This window comes from Sceloporus undulatus, chromosome 4, assembly GCF_019175285.1.
Source record: "Sceloporus undulatus isolate JIND9_A2432 ecotype Alabama chromosome 4, SceUnd_v1.1, whole genome shotgun sequence".
Lineage (NCBI taxonomy): Eukaryota > Metazoa > Chordata > Lepidosauria > Squamata > Phrynosomatidae > Sceloporus > Sceloporus undulatus.
Window position 1 is genome coordinate 30928161 of NC_056525.1, and position 25893 is coordinate 30954053.

The 25893-nt window shown below is 40.0% G+C and overlaps 1 protein-coding gene across 1 annotated transcript in view; it reads left to right on the top strand.

Annotated features, from left to right (window-relative positions):
* Positions 1–25497, top strand: part of GDAP1L1 (ganglioside induced differentiation associated protein 1 like 1) — a 434104-nt gene extending 408607 nt beyond the window's left edge. Inside the window, exons 2-5 of the mRNA XM_042461526.1 lie at positions 60–233; positions 17695–17792; positions 20349–20463; positions 24073–25497. Coding sequence (XP_042317460.1) covers positions 60–233; positions 17695–17792; positions 20349–20463; positions 24073–24416 — 731 coding nt within the window. The 3' untranslated portion in view covers positions 24417–25497. The remainder of the gene's footprint in view (positions 1–59; positions 234–17694; positions 17793–20348; positions 20464–24072) is intronic.
* Positions 25498–25893: the final 396 nt, after the last annotated feature.

Consider the following 25893-nt stretch of genomic DNA (forward strand, 5'->3'; position numbering starts at 1 on the left):
TGTTTTTTAAGACTCTTAAAATAATTGAATATATGTTTGTTTTTCTTGTTATGTTTCAGAACACATTACCCAGCTGATTCCTGAAGCAGGAAGCCTCCTCCATTCCAGAGTGATGCAGTACAGAGAGCTCCTGGATTCCTTGCCCATGGATGCCTATACACACGGATGCATTCTCCATCCAGAACTCACCACGGACTCCATGATTCCAAAGTATGCTACAGCTGAGATCCGCAGTAAGTGGCCAGTTCAGCAACACTGCCTAGCATTAGAAAAACTCACATTTTTTTATTGATTAAAATCACATAGGACAAAATGGTTAAGTAAGAATAGACATAAGACAATTGAGGTGACAGACAATAGATAGAAAGGGCTGAAACTGGCACAGTGACCAAGAGAGTAACAAGGTCCTCAGTACACTTTGCTATATAGTCAAGGCTGCAGACTACTCTGAGCTGAGGAGATTCTGAGTTCTGTTAGGAAAAAAATGGTGGCTCAAGGAACACAGTTTCAGTACAATTCCTAGAAATTCCCTGGTAGATTTTTCCACCCGGGCCTGGAAGCCTAGACAATTTGGTTTCACAACAGCTTTTGCAGTTATTCCCAATGGGAGAGGTGTCTGTATGCTAATTGTTTGTACAAATGGCACATTTTTTGGTTGATGCAAAAATGGACACTAATCAGAACAAGTAAAACTGGATAACATGAATTAATAATCTGAATTATTGTAAAAATAGTTTTATATCGTTTAAAGATGGCTTTTTTGTGGAGTAGAGAATGTGCAGAGCCAGTGTGGTGTAGTGGTTTAAGCCCCTCTGAACAAATCTTGCCAAGAAAACTCTGATAGGGTCGGCTAAGGGCCACCATAAATCAGAAATGACAAGGCACACAACAACAAGATATGGTGTACGTTTTGTGCAATTCTTCTTTTTGGCAAGTCCCCCAGAGTCTAAACATATGAACTCTTTCAGATTGCGCCAGCCCCAGAACCAATCTACATGGCTGACAATGCCTGGAGTGGGAGAAACAACATTACCCAAATCTCTTCCTTCATTTCCTTGGCTAGGTTTGCCTCTTTTCTACAACCCACTTATATGAGCAAGCAGCAAGATGGTGGACAAAACAAACAAACAAAAAACCCCACAAAAACAACCTCTCATGGCTTCTCCATTATGGATGGAAACAAACTTTATGTGCAGCTACTAACTTCAGCACTATGTAAATTCACCATGCTGCTATAACCGATTCTTGTGTGGTTTATGTGTCCTGACATGATAAATACTGTAAGTTTGCCTGATGATCAGGGGCATTTAAGCCACTTCACAGCTACTGTCTCCATGGCTGCATCTGCACCCCATAAATAATCCAGTTTGACATGGCTCAGTGCTATAGAATTCTAGGAACTGTGATTTGTTGTGGCACCAGAGCTCTCAGACAGAGAAGGCTAAATGTCTCACAAAACTACAAATTTCTGAACTCCATAGCATGGAGCCATGGCAGTTAAAGTGGTGGCAGACTTGATTATTCCTTTAGTGTGGGTGCAGCTCATATTTCAGCCAATGAAGGAGCCATCAGACTGCTGCTTGCAGGTGTACAATGAAGACCAGTTTACCAAATACATGGAGAACCTTTTCCACCTTGACATTTGAAATCCAATTTAGAAAAGAATGGGGAGGCACCTTCCCAGTGGATGGTGCTAAGAGTACAGGATGGGGCCAAGGCAAAGTGGGCAAGGCCAGATTTCATTCCTACCAAGCTTATATTATTTTCCCACCCCCACCCCCCATACAAAACATAGATCAAGTTTATGCATGTCTGCTTAGAAGTGAAACCTTTCCAAGCTGCAAATCAGAACTCAGTTCAGTGCAACAAATTTAGATCAAGTACACTTTATTCTACTTCAGACCCACATATAGCATTAGATTACTTTCAGATTTTGCACTTATAAAGGTACTGTAGGAAGTTCCAGGTGGCTGCTTCTAGGCTGCTGTCACACTGCAGAAATAAAGTAGTTCAACACACTTTAACTGCCATGGCTCAATGCTATGGAATGCTAGGATTTACCGTTTGGTGGGGACACTGGAGCTTTCTATCAGGGAAAGGTAAATGTTTCACAAAACTGCAAATCCCAGAATTCCATAGCATTGATTCATGGCAGTTAAAATGGTGTCAAACTGATTTATTTCTGCATTATAAAAATCCTTGCAAGGATACTCCTGAACAGATTAGTTCCTGCTATTGCAGAAGAACTTCTTCCTGAAAGCCAATGCGGCTTTAGAGCTAATAGGAGCACTACAGACATGGTATTTGCCCTTAGACAACTGCAAGAGAAATGTAGAGAGCAGAACAAAGGACTCTATGTAACATTTGTCGACCTCACCAAAGCCTTTGACACTGTGAGTAGAAAAGGTCTTTGGCAGATCCTGGAATGACTAGGATGCCCCCCCCCCCAAATTCCTCAAAATGATTATCCTGCTACATGAAGGCCAGCAAGGTCAAGTCAGATATGGCGACACTCTCTTGGAGCCCTTTCTAATAACTAATGGTGTGAAACAAGGTTGTGTTCTCGCTCCAACTCTATTTACAATCTTCTTCAGCATGATGCTCCAAAGGGCTACGGCAGATCTCAAAGAAGAAGATGGCATTTATATACGCTACTGTACTGATGGTAGCCTGTTTAACTTAAGCCGCCTGAGGGCCCGCGCTAAGACTCTAAACTATCTAGTCCGTGAGCTGCTTTTTGCTGATGATGCTGCCCTCGTTGCCCATACGGAAGCAGCTCTGCAGCGCCTAACATCTTGTTTTGCTACAGCTGCAGAGCTCTTTGGGCTGGAAGTCAGTCTGAGGAAAACAGAAGTTCTCTACCAGCCTGCACCTCAGGAAGAACACTACCATCCCCACATCACTGTAGGCAAATCTGTGCTTAAGTCTGTTCAACAGTTCACCTACCTGGGAAGCATCATCTCCTCAGACGCCAAGATTGATAAAGCGATCGATCACAGATTAGCAAAGGCATATACTGCATTCGGAAGGCTTCACAAAAGAGTCTGGAGTAACAAACACTTGAGGCGAAGCACCAAAATCAGTGTGTATAGAGCCATTGTACTGTCTATTCTCCTTTATGGGTCTGAAACATGGGTCACCTATCGCCAACACCTATGACTCCTCGAATGGTTTCATCAGCACTGTTTACACACAATTCTAAATATACACTGGACTGACTATGTGACAAATGTTGCTGTCCTTGAGCAAGCAGGGATCACCAACATTGAGGCCATGCTATTGAGGACACAGCTGCGCTGGGCAGGACACGTTTCTAGGATGAAGGACCATCACCTCCCAAAAATAATACTCTATGGTGAACTTGCCACGGGTCAATGTAAGAGGGGCGCTCCAAAGAAGAGATACAAGGAGCTCAGGCTTGGCCAAATTGATCACCAACAATGGTCCATTCTGGCCTCGCATCGGGAGGCATGGAGACGCACTATCTACGATGCTACAGCCTTCTTTGAAAGCTCACGCTGAACGAGTCTTGAAGAGAAACAACAACGCAGAAAGAACCACAACCCGGAAACATCACCCAAGGAGACTTTCTCTTGTGCTTCCTGCAACCGGACTTGTTTATCTAGGATTGGCCTTTTTAGTCATCAACGCGCTTGTAGAAAGCGCGGGATGAGTCCTTCCTGAATCTTCGTTCGCGAAGTAAAGCCAGAGAGAGATGGCAGCAGCCCTAGTACGTACATGCTTCTCTACTCTAATCCTATTTGTGAAAGATTCAACATTGTTTTCCACTACAAACATGTGAAATGCTTTTTTATGTCCCAATAAGGGTTCCAGGGTGCATCTATGCAGCAGTTTGAGAGCATGCATCTGCCACCTAGAGTTTTTGTGTTGTGTTTGCTGCTGCAGGAAACATTGATGTAACAGTACCATATGCATTGTTTCATAAAGTGTGTCATTCTTCCTAATAAATACATATACAGCTGACAGTTGTGTTATTGTGCACACTGCACACGGTGTTTCTTATGTGCAGGAAATGTAGGAGTACAGCAAATATAAGCCTGGTGGGATCCAGCATAGAGCCTTGCATAGTTGATATAATAAAACCATTTACCCACAGCCTGAGCACTCAGCATTTAAGATGCATATTTATGAATGTCTAGAGCTCTTATAATTAATCAGCAGCAGTTACAGCTTGAAGAATCCAAATTCTGAATAACTCAAGCAGTAACCTAAAAAGCAGTAACACAAGGAGCCAGCATGGTGTGGCTTGAATGTTAAGAGTATGATTCTGGGGACCAAGATTCAAATCTCCTCTCAGCCATGAAAACCCATTGGGTGATCTTGGGCAAGTCACATTCTCTCTACTCCAGAGAAAGACAAAGACAAATCCCCTCTGAACAAACCTTGCCAAAAAGATTCCATAATAGGCTTGTGTTAGGGCCACCATAAGTTGTAAACAACTTGAAAACACACAACAACAACAACCTGAAAAATGGAAGGGAAGCAAAGAAGGAAAGGTAGGTCCCTTTCATAGTACACAATTATAGCACTTTGAGATCCCCTGAACTGCCATGGTTCTGTCTTGGGATTTGTAACTTGTAAGGTACTTAGAATTTTCTGTCAGGGAGCTCTAATTCTTCTCTAAACTACAAATCCCAGGAATCCATGGTTCCTGTCTTGATAGTCAAAGTGGTATCAAACTGGGCATGTGAAGGAGACCTAAGTCTATCAGGAGAGTTGAAAGCTAGCCTGGCTAGCAGCTATGATAAAGATTCCTTATACCTAAGTAGCACATTTGACTTTACTGTAACAAATTTTAAACTATTATTCCTCCTCTTCAGGGCGCTCTGGGAACTGCTTTGGTTAGGAACTAGAAATAACAGAGAACTCTTGGGATCTTCTGAACTATAATCCCAGGACTTTTGGAAAGCAGCATGAGAGTTACATTAGTCTAGATTTTGATATGCCTTTTTCTTTCTGATCAGATTATGGAAGTCTTATTGTATACCTTCTCAATGTCCTGTTCTGGCAGGGACAGTTCCTATTAATCTACTTCCTCACTTCTTCAGGTGCTTTAAAATGTCCCAGTTTCTCTCTCCCTCTCACTTTCCCCCTTTGTCCTTAGCTTACCTCAATTGCTGCAAGATGAGTTGAAAGTACAAAAGTAGTTTTTACTCAGTTAACACAGTAGAGGAAGAGGAGAGAAAGAAGTGAAATTTTGTCATACCCATCAGGCTCTGGCAACACCAAACTGCTCATGCCTCTCCTGATAATTTTTGCCACCTTGACCACACTCTGATGTTGTTTGGTGACCTGTGTCCTGGTTTTATCTGTGAGATGTTGGAGGGTATGTTATTAAAGAATGCCAGCATTATGATCTAATGCTAGAATTGTTATTAATGGGTGTGCAATGCTTCTAAAAATAATGATTGTATACTGGATACTACTTTTAGTTTTTCTAACTAAAAATTGCATGTACAGCGCTGTGTAAATTTACAGCGCTTCATAAATAAAGGTTAATAATAATACTACAGGATGTGCAATTGAGTTTCCTTAGATATGAATTTAGGGCATGGACTTTAGCATGGTTGTGCATGATGTTTTGAATCTTGATTGTAACCGCACTACTGCCCTTATATCCCAGGAAGAACAATGATTTCCACTTCTTAAAACTACACTCAGTTGGGATATTTAGGATCATTTAATTCAAAGCCTGGCTAACTGCTACATGACAAGAATCTTAACAAAGAAGGGTTTTCTGTATTGGTATTATTCTGTTCAGTAGCATACTCCTGAGGAAATGGTTATAGGATGTATTGCAGCCTGAAAAACAAAATTACTCAGAGAGAGGATTCCACATCTACTGAAATGTATAGAAAAGCTCTTGCAGAGAATGATGGAGGGCTCCACATGCATGTCAAAGGACTTTATCGTACCCGTTTTTTCCAGCATTAAGGGTACGGGAAGAAGACGCTTGTGTGCGCGCACGACCAGCCAGAAACAGATTTTACTGCATGTCAAAGCATCCCCCAAAAGGCCCCATTACGTTCCGTTGCACCAAGCCATCCTCCTTCAGTGCTGACAGGTGCCATTTTGCTCGGTCAGAAGACTTCCAACCAGAACATTTCATGCACCTCAGCACTGAAGGAGGATGGCTTGGTGCAACGGAACGGAACGAGGCCTTTTGGGGGACGCTTTGACGTGTGGTAAAATCTGTTTCTGGCCTGTCACACACGCACAAGAGCATCCTCTTCCCGTACCCTTAACGTTGAAAAAAACAGGTGAGATAAAGTTCAAAGTCAGTGCTGTCTATATCTGCGGCTAGATGCGTTACGCGTAACTTTACAGTTTTAAATCTCTAAGGCTCTAATAGTATCAATCATTAACAAAAATAAAGATTCACTGGTAAGAAGCAATAATTATGCCCCTCAACAAGACAGAATTAGAATTAGAGTGGCCTCAAGCAGACAGGCCCAATAAAGCGGGCCACGGCCACTCCGGTGCCATTCACACTGGGTCCACGGTGACTGCACATGCCTGGCCCCCATCAATTGAATTGATTAATTCAGTTATTGTTGGATTTTCATAACCCCATAAAATTCCTGATTGACACTGGAGTTAATCCTACACTGTATTAAATTATTTATTTTGGTTCATTAATTTTTTGGGGGAGGGATGTCTCTTTTTCCTCCAAATATAGTAAACCAGGATGTCTTTCTGGATGTGAGCAGGATCACAGAGGAGTACAGTGATTCAGTTATGCAGAACAGTGTTCTATATATTCTCAGAGACTCTTAGAAAATTGGTGGTTCATATTCCTGGCTCTTGTTGCATTACATTGAATACAGCAACGTACCATAGAAATGTCCTTGTTAGATATGACTCTGCTTCTAGAATAGTCTTTCCCCACCCAACACCCTCCCAGACATATAGGACTGCATCATACATACATCATGCCCAGCCAACATGGACAATGGGCATAGTAGATGGGTAGGATGGAAGCTATGATCCAATGTACATTTTTAACTTTCTCATGGATTATGCCCTATTTCTGAAACAGACACTGGGCTTGGGGGACTTTAGCTGTATCAGGTCAGGGTTGGGGTGACTTTAGCTGCACACTACATTAAAAATCTAGCATGTAGCTTAGAATCACATCCTTTTTTCATTCAAGTAATTGCTTGCAAACCTGATCTGGATTGGAACCATTATGCATAGGTGCAAAAGAATCATACATTCCTCATCCAGTTTTTATTTCAAAATTCTCCTGTTTGTATAGGGGCACTGTATAGATACAGATTAGGTTACAGAGACAGGGCACATTGGCATCAGATTCTGTTCTTGACCTACAAGCGTTCAGGAAACATTGATAATGCCTAATATAACTCTGCCACAAGGGCATTTCTTAAAATGCAATTCTAATCTGGACTGTGACTTTGTCATTGTAATACTGCAGGGTCTTGGACTTCAGTGTATCTGACTAACACCAGATGCAGTTGCTCAATTTATGACTGCAAAGTTGTGGGGTTTGTTTGCTGTTTTTGTTTTATGTTTTATTTAAAACTTGGCATGGTATTTTAAAAACAGCCCAGCCTTGCCGTACAGCTAAACATCTAAAGAATATTTTCATGTGAATGCTTTTCTTCACTATTACGTCACCCAAACTGTTCCTGGTTGCCATTCTCAGTTCGCAGAAATGGTTGTGTGGCTCTGAAAGATATGACAGTCTGAAGCAAGCATGGATGCACTATTTATTTATTTATTTATTTATCTATAATATAATAATAAATTACAATATATATAATAAATATATAATATTATATAGCATGTAATAAAACCAACAGGCTATTGAAGGCACATGCATGGACACACACACACAAACACACACAATGTTATAATATAAGAACACAAGAATAATAACATAATACTGTTTTCCTACAAATGTACCAAGAAGGTGTACAGGAGATTTTACTAATTACGTCAAAACATATAAGTCAATAACTAATCCCTATTAAACTTTGGTGTCTATGTGCATCCATTTTCAGAAGCAGGATACCACTAAATAGTCATTGTTAGGAATGGCTGCAGAGGACAGCTGTTGCCTTTATACTCTGCTTGTGGACTGTCTAGATGCCTCTGCCTGTTTACTGTGGGAATAGTACAGTAGATGAACCCTTGAACTGATTGAAACAGGGTTCTCATGTTCTAAATTCTGCAACACATATAAATGGGGAAATGCTTTCTAAAATTGAGGAGTGAGCAGGGGGCTGGGTTAATGGTAACTGGGGCATACTGGTCCAGTGTCATAGCCTATTCTGGACTTTTCTGCAATAGATAATTCATTCCCCTACCCAAGAAACACAATGGAGGCTCACCTTGGGTCAGGAGAATCAAGTCAGTCCTCTGGAAATCAGAGTTTAGAAAAGTTACTTTTTAAGGCTGTAACTTTTGGCTGCTCTGATTCAATTTCTGTGTTCTCTTCTACAATATATGGGATATGATCCCTTCTGATCATTTCAGTATATGATCACCTTAATTTCTGTGTTGCAGAAAAGGTTAATGCGGATATACAGGAAGTTTGGATGGATGGGTTGAGGTTGACAAAAGTAGGCAAAGTGCTACTACATTTCTTGGACTGAGCACAGGTGTGCTACTCCCGATTTCACAGTGTGTATGTGAAGATTGTCAGCAAGTAATTTAAGATGAAGTTCTAGTTTTTATCAATGGTGATAAAATGTTATCCAATAATACCCCTCCTTTTCAATAACCCCTAATCTTATTGATTTGATTTGATTTGTTCTCCTTAAAAAAATAGTCATGTTACAATCTGGAAGCCTTTGTAAATGCCCCCATATAACCATATGAACAGAAGTCATGATTTTTCTTATCCATCTGGTTATTTTGTCCACCAGTAACCCTTTTCTTCAACCTGTTTGCATCATGGGGGGGGGGGGTACTGTTTGCTAGAGGAAATAAGGAAGTGTGAATGAAAAGACAGGAGAATCAGATGAGGAAAAGGGGAGTTGCCTGATATAATTAAAAACTCTTTGTAACCTGGCAAACCCTGCTTTCTTGTGCATAGGAAAAAACAGATCTGCCTTGGTTTGGGTTTTGTTGTTACATTTTAAACAGCACTGTAACATTTACCTAGCAGCACACTAGCACTCCTCTTTCTGCCCTGGTCCAATTTTTGAAGCAGAAGTTTATGTTTAATATAAGAAGAAATCTTGGCATCTGCTCCTTTTATCTTTTCCAAAACCTTCTTTTCCATTGTTGATGAACATATGAACAGTTCTAATCTTACAGAAGTCCTGGTTGTATTTGTAATAGTGACCATATTCTTTGTTCTTGTTGTTGTTTTGTACCTTGAAATCATTTCCAACTTAAGGCCACTCTAAGATGAAGCTATCACATGGTTTTCTGAGCTGAGCGGGTGCAACTCTCCCAAGGTCACCCAGTGAGTTTCCACAGCTGAGTGGGGAATCGAATCCAGATCTCCAGAGTCCTAGTCCTACATTCAAACCATTACACCACATGTGATGTCAAGTTGGCTATCAATGAAAGATAGGCAGGCCACATGTCTTCAGTTGTGGTCTTGCAATTGCAGGACTGTGGCTTTCTAATTTTGTACAGTGGGCCCAGGATCCCCTGTGGATAACAAAATCCATGGATGCTTAAGTCCCATTAAATACAATGCCATAGTAAAATCCCTTATGCAAAATGGCAAAATCATGGTTTGCTTTTTGGAATTTATATATTTTTTAAAATATTGTCAACCTATGGATAGTTGAATCCATGGATAAAGAATCTGTGGATACAAAGGGCCAAAAGGGTGTGCCAGCCAGCAGCCTAATTCCCTCCGGAAGGAAGCTGCAGCCGCTAAACCACCATGCCATGCTAGGGTTAGGGACCGTGCGGTTGCCGTGCGGTTCCCAACCCTAGTATCGCTGGGAGTACGGCACATTTGAGCGTTCTGTACCATGGCCAAACCCCAATAAACCATTTCTGAGTGGAGCATTAGCTAATGCCTTTGCACCAATAGAGGAGACTTTTTAAAATGATTGTTTGCAGCAACTAAATGACATAGTGTAGCTCTGGGTTAATGATACCCATGGCTGGATGCCATTCCAGGTCAGAATTGGCATCACTTACACAAAGATCACCAAGGTTTAAATGCTGCCAAAACCAGTTGGGCAGAACAAAGAGTGAGAGAGACAGATGGTTCATGGATGATCAGTTCAGCTAAGCTTAAAATAATTTATGTTCATTTCTCAATACATTACTCTGCCTTTTTCTTCATCTTTGTGTATGTTACTTATCTCCCTTCCTCCATCCTGCTATTGAGTGTTTCACCTGTCTCTTTTGTTGAACTAACTGGCCATTTAATCAAACGTGCAGAATAACATTATTTTCCAGTCCAATATACAGCTGGTTGTGAAAGAGGCTGAATCTCATGATGTAGTGCAGAGTCTAACTACCATGTTCCTTTGGTGATTTGCAGGTTGCCTGATGTAGGCTGGAAGAAGCTGCAGCTGAATAGTAGAGCTTTTGCTTTCCATTCAAAAGGTTCCACGTTCAATCTCTAGTGTCTCTAAGAAGGGCTTAAAAAAACTTCTGTGCAAAACCCTGAAGAATTATTGTCAACAGTTAAAGAGATAGATTGAGTAATAGACTCACTTGGTATAATAGGCTCACTTGATATATAGGTATACTTCCTATATTTCTATTGTAAATTTTAGAGCTAACCTCCCCTCCCCACTTTTGAATATTCATCACAGCATATCTTCACCCTGTACCACAAACCTTCTTAACAGCATTTCAATAATGAAAAATGAATATACGTATAAGAAACTTCCTGATATCAACATTTATCTATAATCCAATATGGTCTACTCAGACTCTCTGTTGTTTTCAGGTAGAAGTGTACGCCTACTCTGTAACATTGGATCCTATGACTGATATGGACATGGATTTTTCTTCATGTAAAGCATATTGTGACAGGACCTTCTCTTCAAATTTAGGTTACCTTCACCTCTTATCCCCAGAAGGCCCTATTCACAGACATTTGCCCTCCTTTTAACTTATTAACACTATTTTGAAGTGTCTAAGTGCCAGGGTCCCAAGTGTCCCACAAACCAGTACAATGTTTAAGGTAGATTGCTTGCTTTTGTTTATAGTTTATAGAAATCACTCAGAAGGTGACATCTACTGTAAAAAAAAACAACAGTACAGTAACAGTAAAAGAAAAAAAAAGTGTCCAATGTAGGGTACTTCAAGATTAGTGTGGATATTTAAAGAACAACAGGTGTGGGTTTTTTAATACTCGGCACCCTACTTTCAGTATGAATACCAACCAGACCTGTCTAGCTGCAAATCACCCGGCAGAACTCGGATTCTAGCTGGAAGTTACCCAGGATGCACTCGCCCGGCGGTGTTGGCAGCAAAAATATGTGCGATAGAATTCAATTCGGGAGAGGTAAGATGCTTTTTTAAGCTGTGTGACAAGCTTCTGGATCACAGTTCTGTGTGGACTAAATGAACTGAACTCCCTCTCCTAACAGAATCCTTATAATAAATAATAATAATAATAAAAGTTTTATTGTTATACCGCCCTTCTTGTAATCAGGGCAGTGTACAGCATAATAAACAAATACACAATACAATACAATATGCAATAAGAAAAAATACATTAAAATTTACATTAAAAGTACATTCTGGCCAGCTCGCCATTGCCGTCAGAGGGGGGGAGACTAACTGGAGCTTATATCGGGGAATGCTAACTTGAACAGGAAGGTTTTTAGTTCCTTCCTGAACTGTGCCAGGGAGGTGGCCGAGCGGAGCTCTATGGGCAGCGTATTCCAGAGGTTCGGGGCTGAGATGGTAAATGTCCTCCTCGCTGTAGAGGCTAATCTTGCCCCTGGGACCCTCAGTAGCTGCTGCCCAGATGTTCTGAGTGTGCGGGGCGGATTGTATGGGGAGAGGCGGTCCTCAAGGTATCCTGGGCCCAAGCCATGTAGGGCTTTATAGGTTATAACCAACACCTTGTATTGCGCCCGGAAGCGAATAGGCAGCCAATGCAGATCTTTAAGTACAGGTGTTATATGACTGGCCCTGGGTATGCCAGTGACCAGCCTGGCTGCCATATTCTGTACCAATTGTAGCTTCCGGGTATGGTACAAGGGTTGCCCCATGTAGAGCGCGTTGTAGAAATCCAGTCGAGAGGTTACCAGAGCATGTACCACCGATCTTAACTGAAAATTCTATGTCTCCCTCTCTTTCTCTCTGGTCTCCTCCTCAGACACAGACCAGCTTTTATGCGTTCTAATTCCCCTGCAGCCCCCCAGTCTTCCTGAACTGTGACCTGGCCAGAAAGCCAGGTCTGCCTAGCAACTCTGTCACACATACATTGTATCATCATCATCATCATCATCATCATCATCATCATCATCATACTTTATTTATATAGCACTTTAGATTTACTCATAGAACTATGCAGTATGGCTTCTTTTTTGGCCACCCACATCAGGTATGAGGTATGGACTGGAATAACTGATCAGATAATTGCATGAGAATAGATGAGGAAATTGGAAATTAGATGCCCCTCTCCCTGTGGTAGTTGTATCTTCTATTAATAATAGTTTATTATGATCCAGTTTAGCATATAATTCCATAAAGTCTAAGTGTGGATAATTTATCCTTGGCAATGAAATCCATTTGTAAGCCTATCTGTTAGCTTGGTGTTGAAGTCCTGACCTTATCACACCACACTGTTATGACGGGTTACAATGTTTGCAAACTGCTTCATCTGTACTCTCAATGATACCTGATTGTTGATACTGTGTATCACACCCTTGCCACATGTCTTCTGTAATAGCATGATTTATATAGTTCCTTATCTGTACAAATGCTGATATCACTATCCCATTTGCTTCACCTTGTGCTTCATGATTGGTTTGCTTCAATATGTGTGTGGGGTGTGTGTGTGTGTGTGTGTGTGTGTGTATGGACAGGTTGCTCACCTGTAATAGTATTTCTTCTTCGTGGTCATCTGCGAATACATACAAATGGGTTGTACTGCACAGGCGCAATACAACCCATTTGTATGATTCGCAGAGACCATGAAGAAGAAATTTATATATATATATAGAATGAGAGCCAGCTTGGTGTATAATCTGAGTGCTGGTCTATGACTCTGGAGACCTGGGTTAAATTCCTAGTTTATCCATGATATCCAACAGCTGACCATGGGCAAGTCATACACGCTCAGCCTCAGGGGAAGCAAATTGCAAGCCTACTCTGAACAAATCTTACCAAGAAAACCTCTAGAGTCACCATAACTCAGAAATGACTTGAAGTTAATAATAATAATAATAATAATAATAATTTTATTTCTATCTTCCCAACTCTCCTGATGGATCGAAGCGGTCTCACAACAAGGTTAAAATTACAATTACAATATAGCAGCATTAGTTACTGCACCATTAAAACCACAATTAAAAGAATAAAAGCATAAGAACATAATAACATAAAAACCTGAAAACATTTACAACAACAAATATTTAAAAATATAGCTGTAAAAAACACCATTACAGTACAGTGTCATGTCGGCACACCCATTATTGCCCAGATTGCATTGTGAGAGGCAGCACAGGAAGGGAAACTAACCATACAACCCCCACCATTTTTTTATATCTTTCTCTTGTGAAAAACAAAAGTGCTTATCATGCTGGTCAGTTGCTTCAGCCTGACCTATTCAAACAGCACTTTATTTGCATTCATTAAATTGTAATGATGCAATTACAGCATAACATCATAGCATCATTATGCTATTGCCTTAAAAATATTAAACATGATTTTTTAAAAGTAACACTGTGGTGTGTGGTACCATGGGAAAGCAGTTGAAAAATCTTTGGAAACTACTCCCATGCTGTAAAGGCATTTGAATAGTGGCCAGGATCTCAGTGTTGTTGCACTATAACATCAAACCATTTATATTAAAAAACAGAAAAACTCTGAAAATGGTTTCAAGAGTGTAGACCACAGAAAATACAGTTATCCAGTTTGAATATCTTGTCCTCCCCACCCAAGCACAGGAAGGAGTCTGAGGTTTTCTGCTGAAGATTTCCTTAGAAATCCCCAAGAGAGGAACTACCAGACCACATCCACACCTTACCCACTAATCGATCATGCTGGCAATGAAGTGGAATAAGCATCACACTCAATCTGGCTACTGAATCATAGCAAGAAAGGGGTCATTAATGGATTATTATCAGCATGAGGGGAAAATCACATTTCCAATGACTGTACAGTGCATTAGCTCTGGGACAACAGGAGAACCACATATGATAAGGTTGAGACAAAAGCAGGATCAAACTACTGTTGTGACAGTATAACATCATGGTGTGATAAGAAAGTGGGCCTCTTTATATCCTATGGCTAAAATTCAGTAAATTACCAAATCATCACATTTTTTTACTGTAGAATCTGAAATAATTCAACTGAGACATTATTTCTGTAGCCCAGTGCTTTTCCCCAACACTGAAGCTTCAATTTCTAAAAATGATACAATAATTTTGTCTTTTAAAGAAATCCATCAAGTGAAACTTGGAGGGCTAGACTGGAAAATAGCAGTGTCCTCTGGCCTTACCCAATAAAATTCTGCCTGGAGGAAAGAAGAAAATTACAGGGTAGCTATGAAGACCTTGATCACTTTTAATGTACTAAGAAATAAAGGATAACTAAGAGCTGATTTATAGCCCAGTTGTTGGTTTTGTTGAGCCAAAGAAGCAGTGGTTTAAAGATGATTACTAAAGGCAAGTGCTGTATCAGGATGGGAGAAGGATGAAACACCAGTCATTATTGGCCTAATTTATTCATAGTTTACCCTCCAAATAAGACTCTTACTAATGCATTTACGTGACACGGGTCTTTTCTTTACTCTTGAATGGGGCACTGTTAGCCATGAGCTAGCAACCTCAGTATGACTGTTGCAAGTGCACACTACACAAGATTGCACTTGAAAGTTATCCAGAAATTACAGGTAGTCTAAAGACTTCCTCACCATGGCAGTTTTTGGACAAGAATAAATGACAGGACTTGGTGAGGAAAGAAATGTTTGGCTCCTTTCCCGTCCTATTTCAGCTGGAGATTTAAAGGACAAAATCTCATATCTGCGGTAAAAGGAGATAACTCAACAGACAAACTTGCCAGTTTTACTTTTATTCACATTCATGTTTTTTTTTTATTCTCAGATTTTTTTTCCATTATGTTTATGAAGGAGTTTGCCAGTTTTAGTAAACTTTGGCTACAATCCAAAACAAATAAAGTTCTCATCCATCTGCTTCACACAAATCCAACGGGTACAGCTGTTCTAGAATGAACAGGTCTATGTTGTGTGCGCTTGGCATACAGCTCTTAAAGATGAACAGCTGCCAGGAAAAAAAGAAGAGTCAGCCCTAATTCAGCCTCAAAAACATGGCTGAGCACAAATGAGTTTAGACTCAACTTTTTAAGATGGGGTGAGCAAAGTGCAATAGGTGTTTTTTTTTTGTTTGTTTGTTTTTTAAAACACGTGGAAGGAAGACATTTAAAAAAATTAAAATGGCCAGATTGCCTTCCACATCCCCAGTATGAAGTGTTTTATTTTTTCAACAAAAATTAACTTTAAAAATGTTACCAATTTTTTTTAAAAAAAATAAATCTGGATTGGGTATGTACTATAGCCTCCTGACCTGAGGGTTAGTTGCCCATCCCTGCTTAAGAGCAAAATATTCAGAGCTTTCTGCCAAGATGAATGGTTTTTAATTCTTGATTGCACTTCGATCCTGCCTTTCTCCTAAAATGGGATGTGCCACTTTCTCCTATATTTTTAAAACTTGGTCTCTTTCTGTCCTGTTGCGAAAGAAATTTGAGAAATTGGGTTAAGTTCTTTTGAAAATGGAAAAAACAAAATTTTCATCATATGTAGTGTTAACATGATGCAAATATCTCAACTGAAACAAAACCAATCTTGTTGATAATCTAAAGGAAGTCAGGTACCGTATTTCCATTCTCCATGCTGCTATCTTACCTGGGATGAAGGAATGGCTTGCATTTTCCTAGATGTAGTGTCTGTCTTTCCCTGCCTTAAAACAGAAAACTGCCTTAAAATGAGTAAGATTTGAAACAATTAAAATGGTCACAAAGAGACTTTTAAAAATGTTTTCCTGGTAGTTAATATTTTACATTGTTTCCTGAAAGGCTTCAGACTTGGGTGAGGCATTCTTCTCTGGGAAATATGTGCCACAGGAATAAGGCTTCAGTGTTCAGTACTGTTAATGCTAAGTGCTGTTATTACTAAATGCTAGTAGCTCTCCATATTCTCAGTTAGAAAGCTTTTCTAAACCTGCTACCTGAGATATTTAAGTAGAAGTTGTTGTTGTTGTGTGCCTTCAAGTTATTTCTGATTTATAGTGACCCTAAAACAAAACAAACAGCTTCATTTATATACTGCTTCATACTGAACTAAGGTGAACCTCTCACATTCTTTTCTTGGCAAGACATATTCAGAGGGGATTTGCCACTGACTTCCTCTGAGAGAGTGTGATTTGTCCAAGGTTTCCATAGCTGAGCAGGGATTCGAAACCTGGTCTCCCAGAGTCCTGGTCCAACACTCAGATTACTATGACTGTCCTAACTAGAGGTGCTCTGGAGGTATGCGCAGCCTTTTACCTACAATCATGCAGGCTTTGTCCTAGTTTCAAAGCCCTTTCTGATCCACCTAGACCTCTAGCAAGAATGATCTGTCCTCCTCCTGGACCTGGATGGCCAGAGGGGATAATGATGCAAGAAGGTCTTTTAATCTTGTTTATGAGGAAGTTTGAAAAATTTAGAGAAGTTTGGCCAAAAAACTAAATAAAGTTTTATCATCTGCATCAGGCAAATTCAACAAGCTACTTCTATTCCTAGCATGGAGAAGCCCAGGTTGTAAATGTCTGCCATATAGTTCTTAATGAAGATCAGTCTGCCAAGGGCAAACAAACAAACAAACAAACAAAAAACAGACTGCATGGATCCATGGATTTCAGCATCCACAGCTTGAAAACATTTTTTAAAATTAAAATAAAATAGAAGTTCCAAAAAGCAAACCTTGATTTTGCCATTTTACGTAAGGGACTCCATTTGACTATACTATTGTACATAATGAGACTTGAGCATCTACAGATTTTGGTATCCATGGGAGGTCCTGGAACCAAACCCCAGTGGATACCAATGGTCCACTATATGAAAGCAAAATGTCAGTAGGAGAAAGCCATAAAGCAAAGAGGGCAGCCAACTGCCAGCATATGTCTCTCCTGGCAAATTACCCTCCACTGATGTCACCTCAACAGTAGAAGGGTCTCCCATTGCTTGTAAGAGAAGAACAAAAAATATAAGCTCTATTATAGCAATATGAATGTGTTCTCATAGGCAAAGATATGAACTGGTAGTGACACTATGAGCATATTAGGCCCTTCCATTCTGCTTTCTTTTTATCTTTTCCCATTGCTGCTGAACAATTGGTTATCTTTCATTTAAATAAATCTGGCCACGTCTCAAACAAGTTAGGCATTTTTAAACAAAGTCTCATATCTGTTAAGCACAGTTGTTTGTCCACTGTGGGAGAAGCTATGCCATAGATCTTACTGCAATCCATTCTTTTTTCATTTTTCACAGGACATTTAGTTAATGCGAGCTCAGACCTGATGAAGCTAGACCACGAGGAGGAACCACAATTAACAGAGCCATACCTTTCCAAACAGAAGAAGCTCATGGTGAGATACTCATAGCAACTCAAGTGATAGTTGAGGGTGGAGTGAAAATTAAAATGTTCCTCACATGATGTGGTTTTATGAAGGTTGTGATACTACAGAAGATTTCCATAACTATCAATAGATATTCAGCTGAAATCAATTGTGTATCAGATTTGTCTGAATTCTGAAGTTTGCATAAAAGTGGCCCAATTGAGGTACTTCTAATCTAGGACAAAGGAGTTACCCATCAAAGCTTATAGAACCAATGCTTGATCCCACTTGGTAGCATCATTCAGGCTTCAGAAAGTAGAGCACTGCCTAAAAGGACAGCATTTTCTGTGGAAAAAACTCTGAGCATACAAGAAAGGCTGCTTAACAGATAAGTCCTCCTCCTAATTCTAGGACACACTTTACAAGGTGATCTCCACTCTCTGTGCTTTGAGTGAAGGGGGGAAATGTGGGTAATTGTGATTTTTATGAAAAAGCCATCCGTCTTCAGCTTTGCTTTGGTTTTTTTTTTTTAAAAAAACCTTAAATTGGTTTTCAAGCATCATATCTCTCTAGCACCTATCTGTATCCTCTTGAAACTTTGAAGCTTTCTGTCAATAGTGTGTACTGTTTTCATACAAATTACCTTAAAAAAATGGAAGTAAGGAAAGGGAAGTAAATAATTCTGAAATTTTAGAGGTGTTATACTGTTCTTAAGGGCTACTAAGTCTGCTGGTTTTATCCAATTCTGATACATTCTGAGACAAACCCTGGTCTCATCCAGATGAGTGTGAAGAACTGAGAGCTCTTGCAAGATAGCCTCTGTTGTTGTTGACTGGTAACTTTAATGCTGCCTTTGCCATCCACAAGAGCTTCTCATACAGTCCCTGTAGAATTCAGAATGGAGGAGATGAGAGGAAACTGTATGGCACTGTGTTCAGATTGCATGACACTGTGGGCTATTTGACCAACATCATTCAGACCTCTTCTACCTTTTCTCATCATTGGCTCTGGATATTTTGAATCCATAGAGGGATGCCTTCTTTAGTAATAGTGCCACTCTATTCTGCTCTGGTCAGGCCCCATCTGGAATATTGTGTCCGGTTCTGGGCATCACAATTTAAAACGGATGTTGAGAAACTGGAGCGTGTCCAAAGGAGGGAGACTAAAATGGTGAAGGGTCTGGAAACCATGCCCTATGAGGAAAGACAGGGAGCTGGGGAAGTTTAGCCTGGAGAAGAGAAGGTTAAGAGGTGATATGATAGCCCTGTTTAAATATTTGAAGGGATGTCATATTGAGGAGGGAGCAAGCTTATTTTCTTCTGCTCCAGAGACTAGGACCTGGAGCAATGGATGCATGCTACAGGAAAAGAGATTCCACCTCAACATAAGGAGCAGTTTCCTGACAGTAAGGGCTGTTCGACAGTGGAACAAACTCCCTCGGAGTGTAGTGGACTCTCCTTTCTTAGAGGTCTTTAAACAGAGGCTGGATGGCCATCTGTCGGGGATGCTTTGATTTAGTTTTCCTGCATGGCAGAATGGGGTTAGACTGGATGGCTCTTGTGGTCTCTTCCAACTCTATGATTCTATAATTCTTTTTTAAAGGAACAGTGTTTTATAAAACTCAGTGTACTATCAGGAACCATATCTTGCTCACTGCCTGACATTTGGCTTGATTTTGCTGCCTCTAATGCCAGTTTGTAGTCATGGTGTTCAGACCTTTTTACTCCACAAATTAAGAAGTTCACCCTAAATCCAGACATGAATCAGAGTTCACAAACTCAGGCAGCTGCCACAGTGTAGAATTAATGCAGTTTGACTCTGCTTTAACTATCATAGCTCCGTCCAATGGAATCCTCAAATTTGTAGTTTATTTTCACACCAGAGGGCTCTGACAAAGACTAAATATCTCACAATACTACAAATCCCAGAATTTCATAGCACTTAGCCATGGCAATTAACACAGACATTCCTCCCCAGCCTGCTTGCTCTCCTAGATGGGAAGGTGAATATGGAACACATTCAGCTCATGATTGTGACTCAACTGGTTCTTGAACTACTGTCAGATTGTACCTGATTTTACTCTCTATGTGCTGGGAAGGTGAGCAGGAAACAAACACATCAGTTGCTGAGCAAATCCCAAATTTGAGATTGAGATAGCTTTCAAATAATCAGCAAAGGGCAATTTATATATTCTTTAAATCTTGCCTTCCCTGTGATGGGAAAACAAGCGGGGGGGGGGGGGGAATGTACTTAGCTAGTACCCAGGGAAGGCAAGGGGAAAGTGAAGCTGGAAAAGTTTAGTTGGCACTTTGACTAAATAATCAGCTACATCTGGGAGCACATCTATGTTACCTGATGGTATCCAGTCTGGGTAGGTAAAGAAATCCAGGATGACTCTAACCCTTGTCTTACAAAAAAGTTTATGCATTAAGTATTACCTTCCATATGGCAGATGACTTGGCTGAAATAGTAAGAAACAGTGGGTTGCTAGCAAAACTGTAGCAGAGGCAAGACTTGAACCATCAGAGACTTGCCTATCTGTAGCCACAGTCTGTCATCAACTGTCTTCTATTGCTCTTCATTTAGGCCAAGATCCTGGAGCATGACAATGTGAACTACTTGATGAAAATTCTGGGCGAACTGGCAATGGCGCTAGATCAGATTGAGGCTGAATTGGAGAAGAGAAAAATTGAATATCAAGGTATGCATTTTGCTAGTGAAAAAATTATTGTCTAGGTCTGCTGAGAGAGACTGCTAAGGATTAAACCTTATGCAACAAAGCATTTTAGAAGTCCATGGGAAGCAAAGGCAACTTGCCCAAATCCCATGTTTAGGAAGATAGCCTCCTCTCTTTGAGTAGCAATTGTACCTTTCAAGCACTAAAAGTAGATGTAGTCACTGTAAACATCCATCCTGTTCCGACACTGTTGTCTCACACAAGTTCTTCCCTTGCCTGTTCTGTGGGACTAAATTAAAGTCTTATGGGATTTGTCACACTACTTGTTATTGCAGAATGATTTCAGTAATCATTAGAGAACACTTTTTAGCTGAGTATTGGTGTGATTGACAAAATGTATTCACCATGTATATTGTATATTTCTACTGAAAAATCTCTCACAGATGCTTTTAGCCCCTCCAGCCATACTCTTGGGGAGAAGTGACATCCTTAGAGAATTTGCAAAATATGTTAGCCAAATAAATCAGTGCTCATAGAGAAGGAAACTCTTGACCCAGGAGAGATATTTTCAACAGCCTTACCAGAAGAGGCAGTGGCTATTCAAGATTAGCCCTTCTCTGCACAAACGTGACATTTCCAATAACTGTACTTGTCAAGGTATTCAAGGGTTGACCCGCACAAGGGCTTTCTTTGTGGCTTTAAAAGTCATCAGGGCTTGTACAGTTCAAGCGACTTCTATTCTCTCACAAGGAATGTGTCTGAAAAATTCAAAGCAGCCTTGGGTGAACTGTACAAAAAATGTCAATATGACAGACACAGGCAATTATGAGTGTAATGTGCTACAATGTAAGCAGGGGGGGGGTGGAGGGTGTAATTATAGTTTCAAAAGCTATTTTAGGATGTGACATCGAATGCACAAGAGGATTAAAAACTTGATTTCAATCTACATCACTCAAATCTTTATAGTGTTATAATTGGGAACAGTCACTACAGTTAGTGAAAAGATTGTCTAATAAAATTGTACAAAAGCACACATACACACACAAACACACACAAATTCCTGAATTGTATGTTATTCCCAAGAATTCCAACTATCTTTTTAACTTGGAGAAGTTTCTAGCCCCTCTGATTACAGCACTTGAAACTGGTCAGGGTCTGATAAATTCTTAGAAGCCTAACCTAAATTTCCAGGTGTTGTGGGATGCTGCAGATTCCCTGGGGGACTAACATTTTGGTGCCATATGAAACTCCTTGCTCCTTCCCCAAACAGTGAATGTAAAATTATGAAAATCATGTAATGAAAGAATCGTGCAAATGTGTCTTGTTTACATAATCTACTCAAGGTTGTGTATGTGTGTGCCATCTCTACTGTGTGCTCATTAATTTTCTTTTTGAAAAAAACTAGCATAGCAAGACATCTCTGACATATGCAATTGAAAAAAAAAACATAGTACAAGCCAATAGTTTCCTTGCCAAATGTACCCATTTAAATAATATTATTATGACTTGAGACAGAAGTGCTCAGAGTTTGCAAAAAGGTCTCCTTATCTTACATTTAAGTCATGAAAAATCTTGGTTAGAAGAGAGAATGATGTCTCCAGAAGCCTCCTGAAGGTGCAGTTCTCCATGTATCCACTTCTGTAAAACACCCTCAAAAAGCCCCCAGAAGTCACACAGACGTGACTGGATGTCTCTTCTACTTTGGCAGAAATTATAAGGTGAAGCTCATGGGGGTCCAGAAGGGCCAAAAATGGAGCAAGGTGGATACATTGAATTTTCAGTGTTTGGCTGGCCCCTGTTTAGATGGACAGGGGACTGGCTGTTTATGTAAGCAATACATAGCTGCGGAGTGAAACCCAGGTGGAGACACTCGCCTTAAAATGTAATTAAGACTCAGAAAGCTGAAGCCTGTGCATCGCATATGCTGACAGACAAGCTATGTGATATATTAAATGTGTTGTGGTCTTTGTAGCCATTTTCTGTCTTCTAGACACATCTTTCTCAACCATTTTACCCTAGAGGAACCCTTGAAATAATATTCAGGTGTCAGGGAATCCTGACAGTTCAAATATGTTTATTTTTTCCCAATCACAATTTCTTGCAGAATCATTACTGATCTTCCCTGGTTGGGAAACTCCACTCTAGAGTAAGTGCATATGGCTCCAATCTGGATCAGAGCGAACACCCAGGTGTTTGTTTGTTTTTTTAAATGCACCCCTTTCTTTTTTTAAATTAAGGAATTCTCTGACTTTCGGCTCATACATACTAGAGCTGCCACCAAATGCCAGGAAGATTTTCATGATGGACGGCTTCACCGTCTTCAAAGTTGACTACCCACGTTTCAGCTGTAGCTTGTTAAGTCACAGAATATTCATCAAATTCTCCAGAAATCAGAAAGGAAAGAAGCTGTGCAGCAGGAAAAAGGAGCCTAACTACATCTCTTGCTTTTTATAGTGGTGTCAGCTAAAGCTATTTTCATGCAAGACACTACAAAGTACTCATGTTTCATTAACAGACTAGCCAATTTTAATGGTAGTCTAACTATCATAAATTATGATAATGTAATATATTACTGGGTTTAAGCCTGGCTTGCTGATTACTATATAGCAAGATGCACAGAGCAGGGTGACCAGGCACTGCAAAATGTAGGACATTCAAGAAAACATTAACATAAATATAAACTCATTTCAGATGATTTATTTACATATACTGTACCATATTTTTCTGATGAACCTATCTTTATTAAAATTCCTTTTTGGCTTACAATATACTTATAGAACTCTTCTTAGTGTTGCTCAAAATGGAGGACATATTGGAATTCTTCCTGGACAGAAGCTTGAAAAGTAGGACATGTCCTGGCAAGGGAGGATGTCTGGTCGCCCTGCACAGAGCTATTGCACAAGGTGTTGGTTATCACCTTTAAAGCCCTACATGGCTTGAGCCCAACCTATCTAAGGGATCACCTGCTTCCATATAATCCGCCCCATACACTCAGGTCCTCTGGGAAGAATTTATTCCAGCCCTTAAAGACCAGGTTGACGGCGACCTCCCAGAGGACATTCTCTGCAGCCGCTCCCAACTTATGGAATGGCCTGCCGGATGAGATCCATCAAATTACCAATCTAGAGAGCTTTAAAAAGGCCATTAAGATGGATCTCTTCCGGCAAGCCTTCCCGGAATAAAATGCTCAGCCACAAATAAGACTTCCCATTCAGTAAACTCTGCCCATGATGATTTTTATTTAGCTTAGTCGGTTTTAATGTGTAGTTTTTAATCTTACATTGTTTAATCTTGTTTTAAGGGGGGTATTATGTATATATGGATGTATTTTAACCTGTTGTACGCCGCTTTGATTGCCTGGCAAAAAGCGGGATAGAAATAAAATTTTATTATTTTATTTATTATTTATTATTGGTTTCATGGGGCAGATTTGGTGGAAAACAAGTTTTGGTGATGTAGAGTGGGCTAGCAAAATGTATAAATACAAAGTTGTCACCACTGGCCTATTATGAAAAACCTAGGTCATCTAGGCAAAACATAAGTCTGTTAAAGACTGAATGGAAATTTTGTATTGGCTTCCAAATGGGATGTAACTTTTTAATATATAGTTTCAATTCTGGCTTTGTTCTCCAGGGCAGAAGTGTGAACTCTGGCTTTGTGGATGTGTATTCACCTTGGCTGATGTCTTGCTGGGAGCCACATTGCATCGCCTCAAGTTTCTAGGACTCTCTAAGAAATATTGGGAAGATGGCAGCAGACCCAACCTACAGAACTTCTTTGAGAGGATACAAAAACGCTTTGCCTTCAGGAAAGTTTTGGGAGACATACACACCACCCTCCTCTCAGCAGTGGTACCCAATGCCTTCAGGCTAGTCAAACGGAAACCTCCATCCTTTTTTGGAGCCTCCTTCCTCATGGGATCTCTAGGGGGGATGGGGTATTTTGCTTATTGGTATCTAAAGAAAAAATACATCTAATGCTGGCTGTACTGGTGTTCAGTTTGGTGTCTCTGTGCTGTGTGAAACCATGATGAATCTTCAGTAACCGTAATGAAATTTGAAACCAATATGAATAACTATACTGTTAATGTAACATTCCATAGTCTAGAAGTAGAAAACTTATACTGCAAGGAAGCAAGTCAACAAAAAAAATTATTCAACTTGTACAATGCCTTTTTTTAGATTTACATATTATAAAACCATAAACAGTGGATGTGTTTACTGCTTTACACAAACCACTGTAGAGTAAAACTGCCCTCTAGCACAAGCAAATGCCATTGGAAGAGATATGACAACCCCTGCAACACAAAATTGAAGGTGGGGTTCTCTTCTGCATCTTTACATTTCCTTCCCAGAAGTTTGTTGACCACATAGCACATTTTTTCACAGGTGCAAGTAGCAGAGACTTTTTCTCTCCTAGGAATTGTTGTGTGTTGTGATGATGAGACCGAGTCTTTAAAACCAAACAGAAATACAGTAGAAAAGACACAGTCACAGTAGTTTATGAAGTTCTAGCTTAAGATGGAAAGGAGTTATTTGTGAATGTGTGTCTCTCTCTTTGTATCATCATTTCAATTGGATCCAGTATTTTTATTGACCTGCGCTTAGAATGTATCCACTTTCTACTTCAATTTTTTTTAATTTTTTAATTGTTACCTTAACAGCTAACAGCCAGTGGTTTTTTCTGATTGTAATCCTTAAGTTCACAGATGCATTTCTGTCTTAATGAGGAGTTTGCCTCTACCTTTGTTCACAAATTTGCCAAGCATCATTCACCGATGGAGCCTTTCTGGACTCTAAGAATGTGACTGTTTCCATGACTTTCAAGCCATCTCAAAAGGATTTTTGTTCTGTTTTCTTTTTCCTTTTCTTCTTGTTTTTCCCCCCGCAATCACTTTCTCGCTGTGTATTTTTCATAGAAACACTTTGCACAGAAAAATCACATTTCTCACTTTCTTGTGCCTTTTGCATGTTGGAAAGAGTAATGAGCATCACTGCTACTCATGCTTAAAAAAACAAAAAACTCTGAGAACCTAAATAAACCATATGGGAGGAGTAATGGCTTTACATTTTGAAATATGTTCCGCAGCAGTTGTTTCCAAAAGTAAATTGTGTATGTGTGTGCATTTAAACACAGTCTGAGGGTGTATTAGTCTCAGAACTATAAGCCATAACTAAGTTCTTCCAGACAAGGATATTTTCATGCATTCGCCTGGCCTTCTTCACAGAATTTCAAAAGGACTCCTGACATGATGACCTTCAACTTGTAACTCTCCCATTACAAGCTTCTTCCATCTTTCTTTCCTTCCATAAAATCCATTAAGGAAGAAAAGATGGACTAGCTGCACAACATCTTTTGCCTGGGAACACTATGAGCTCTTCATCTGGAAGCAACCTGCATAGGAATTAATGACAAATACCGGGGTGATACTGAGTACATGCAGCATGCCTTCCT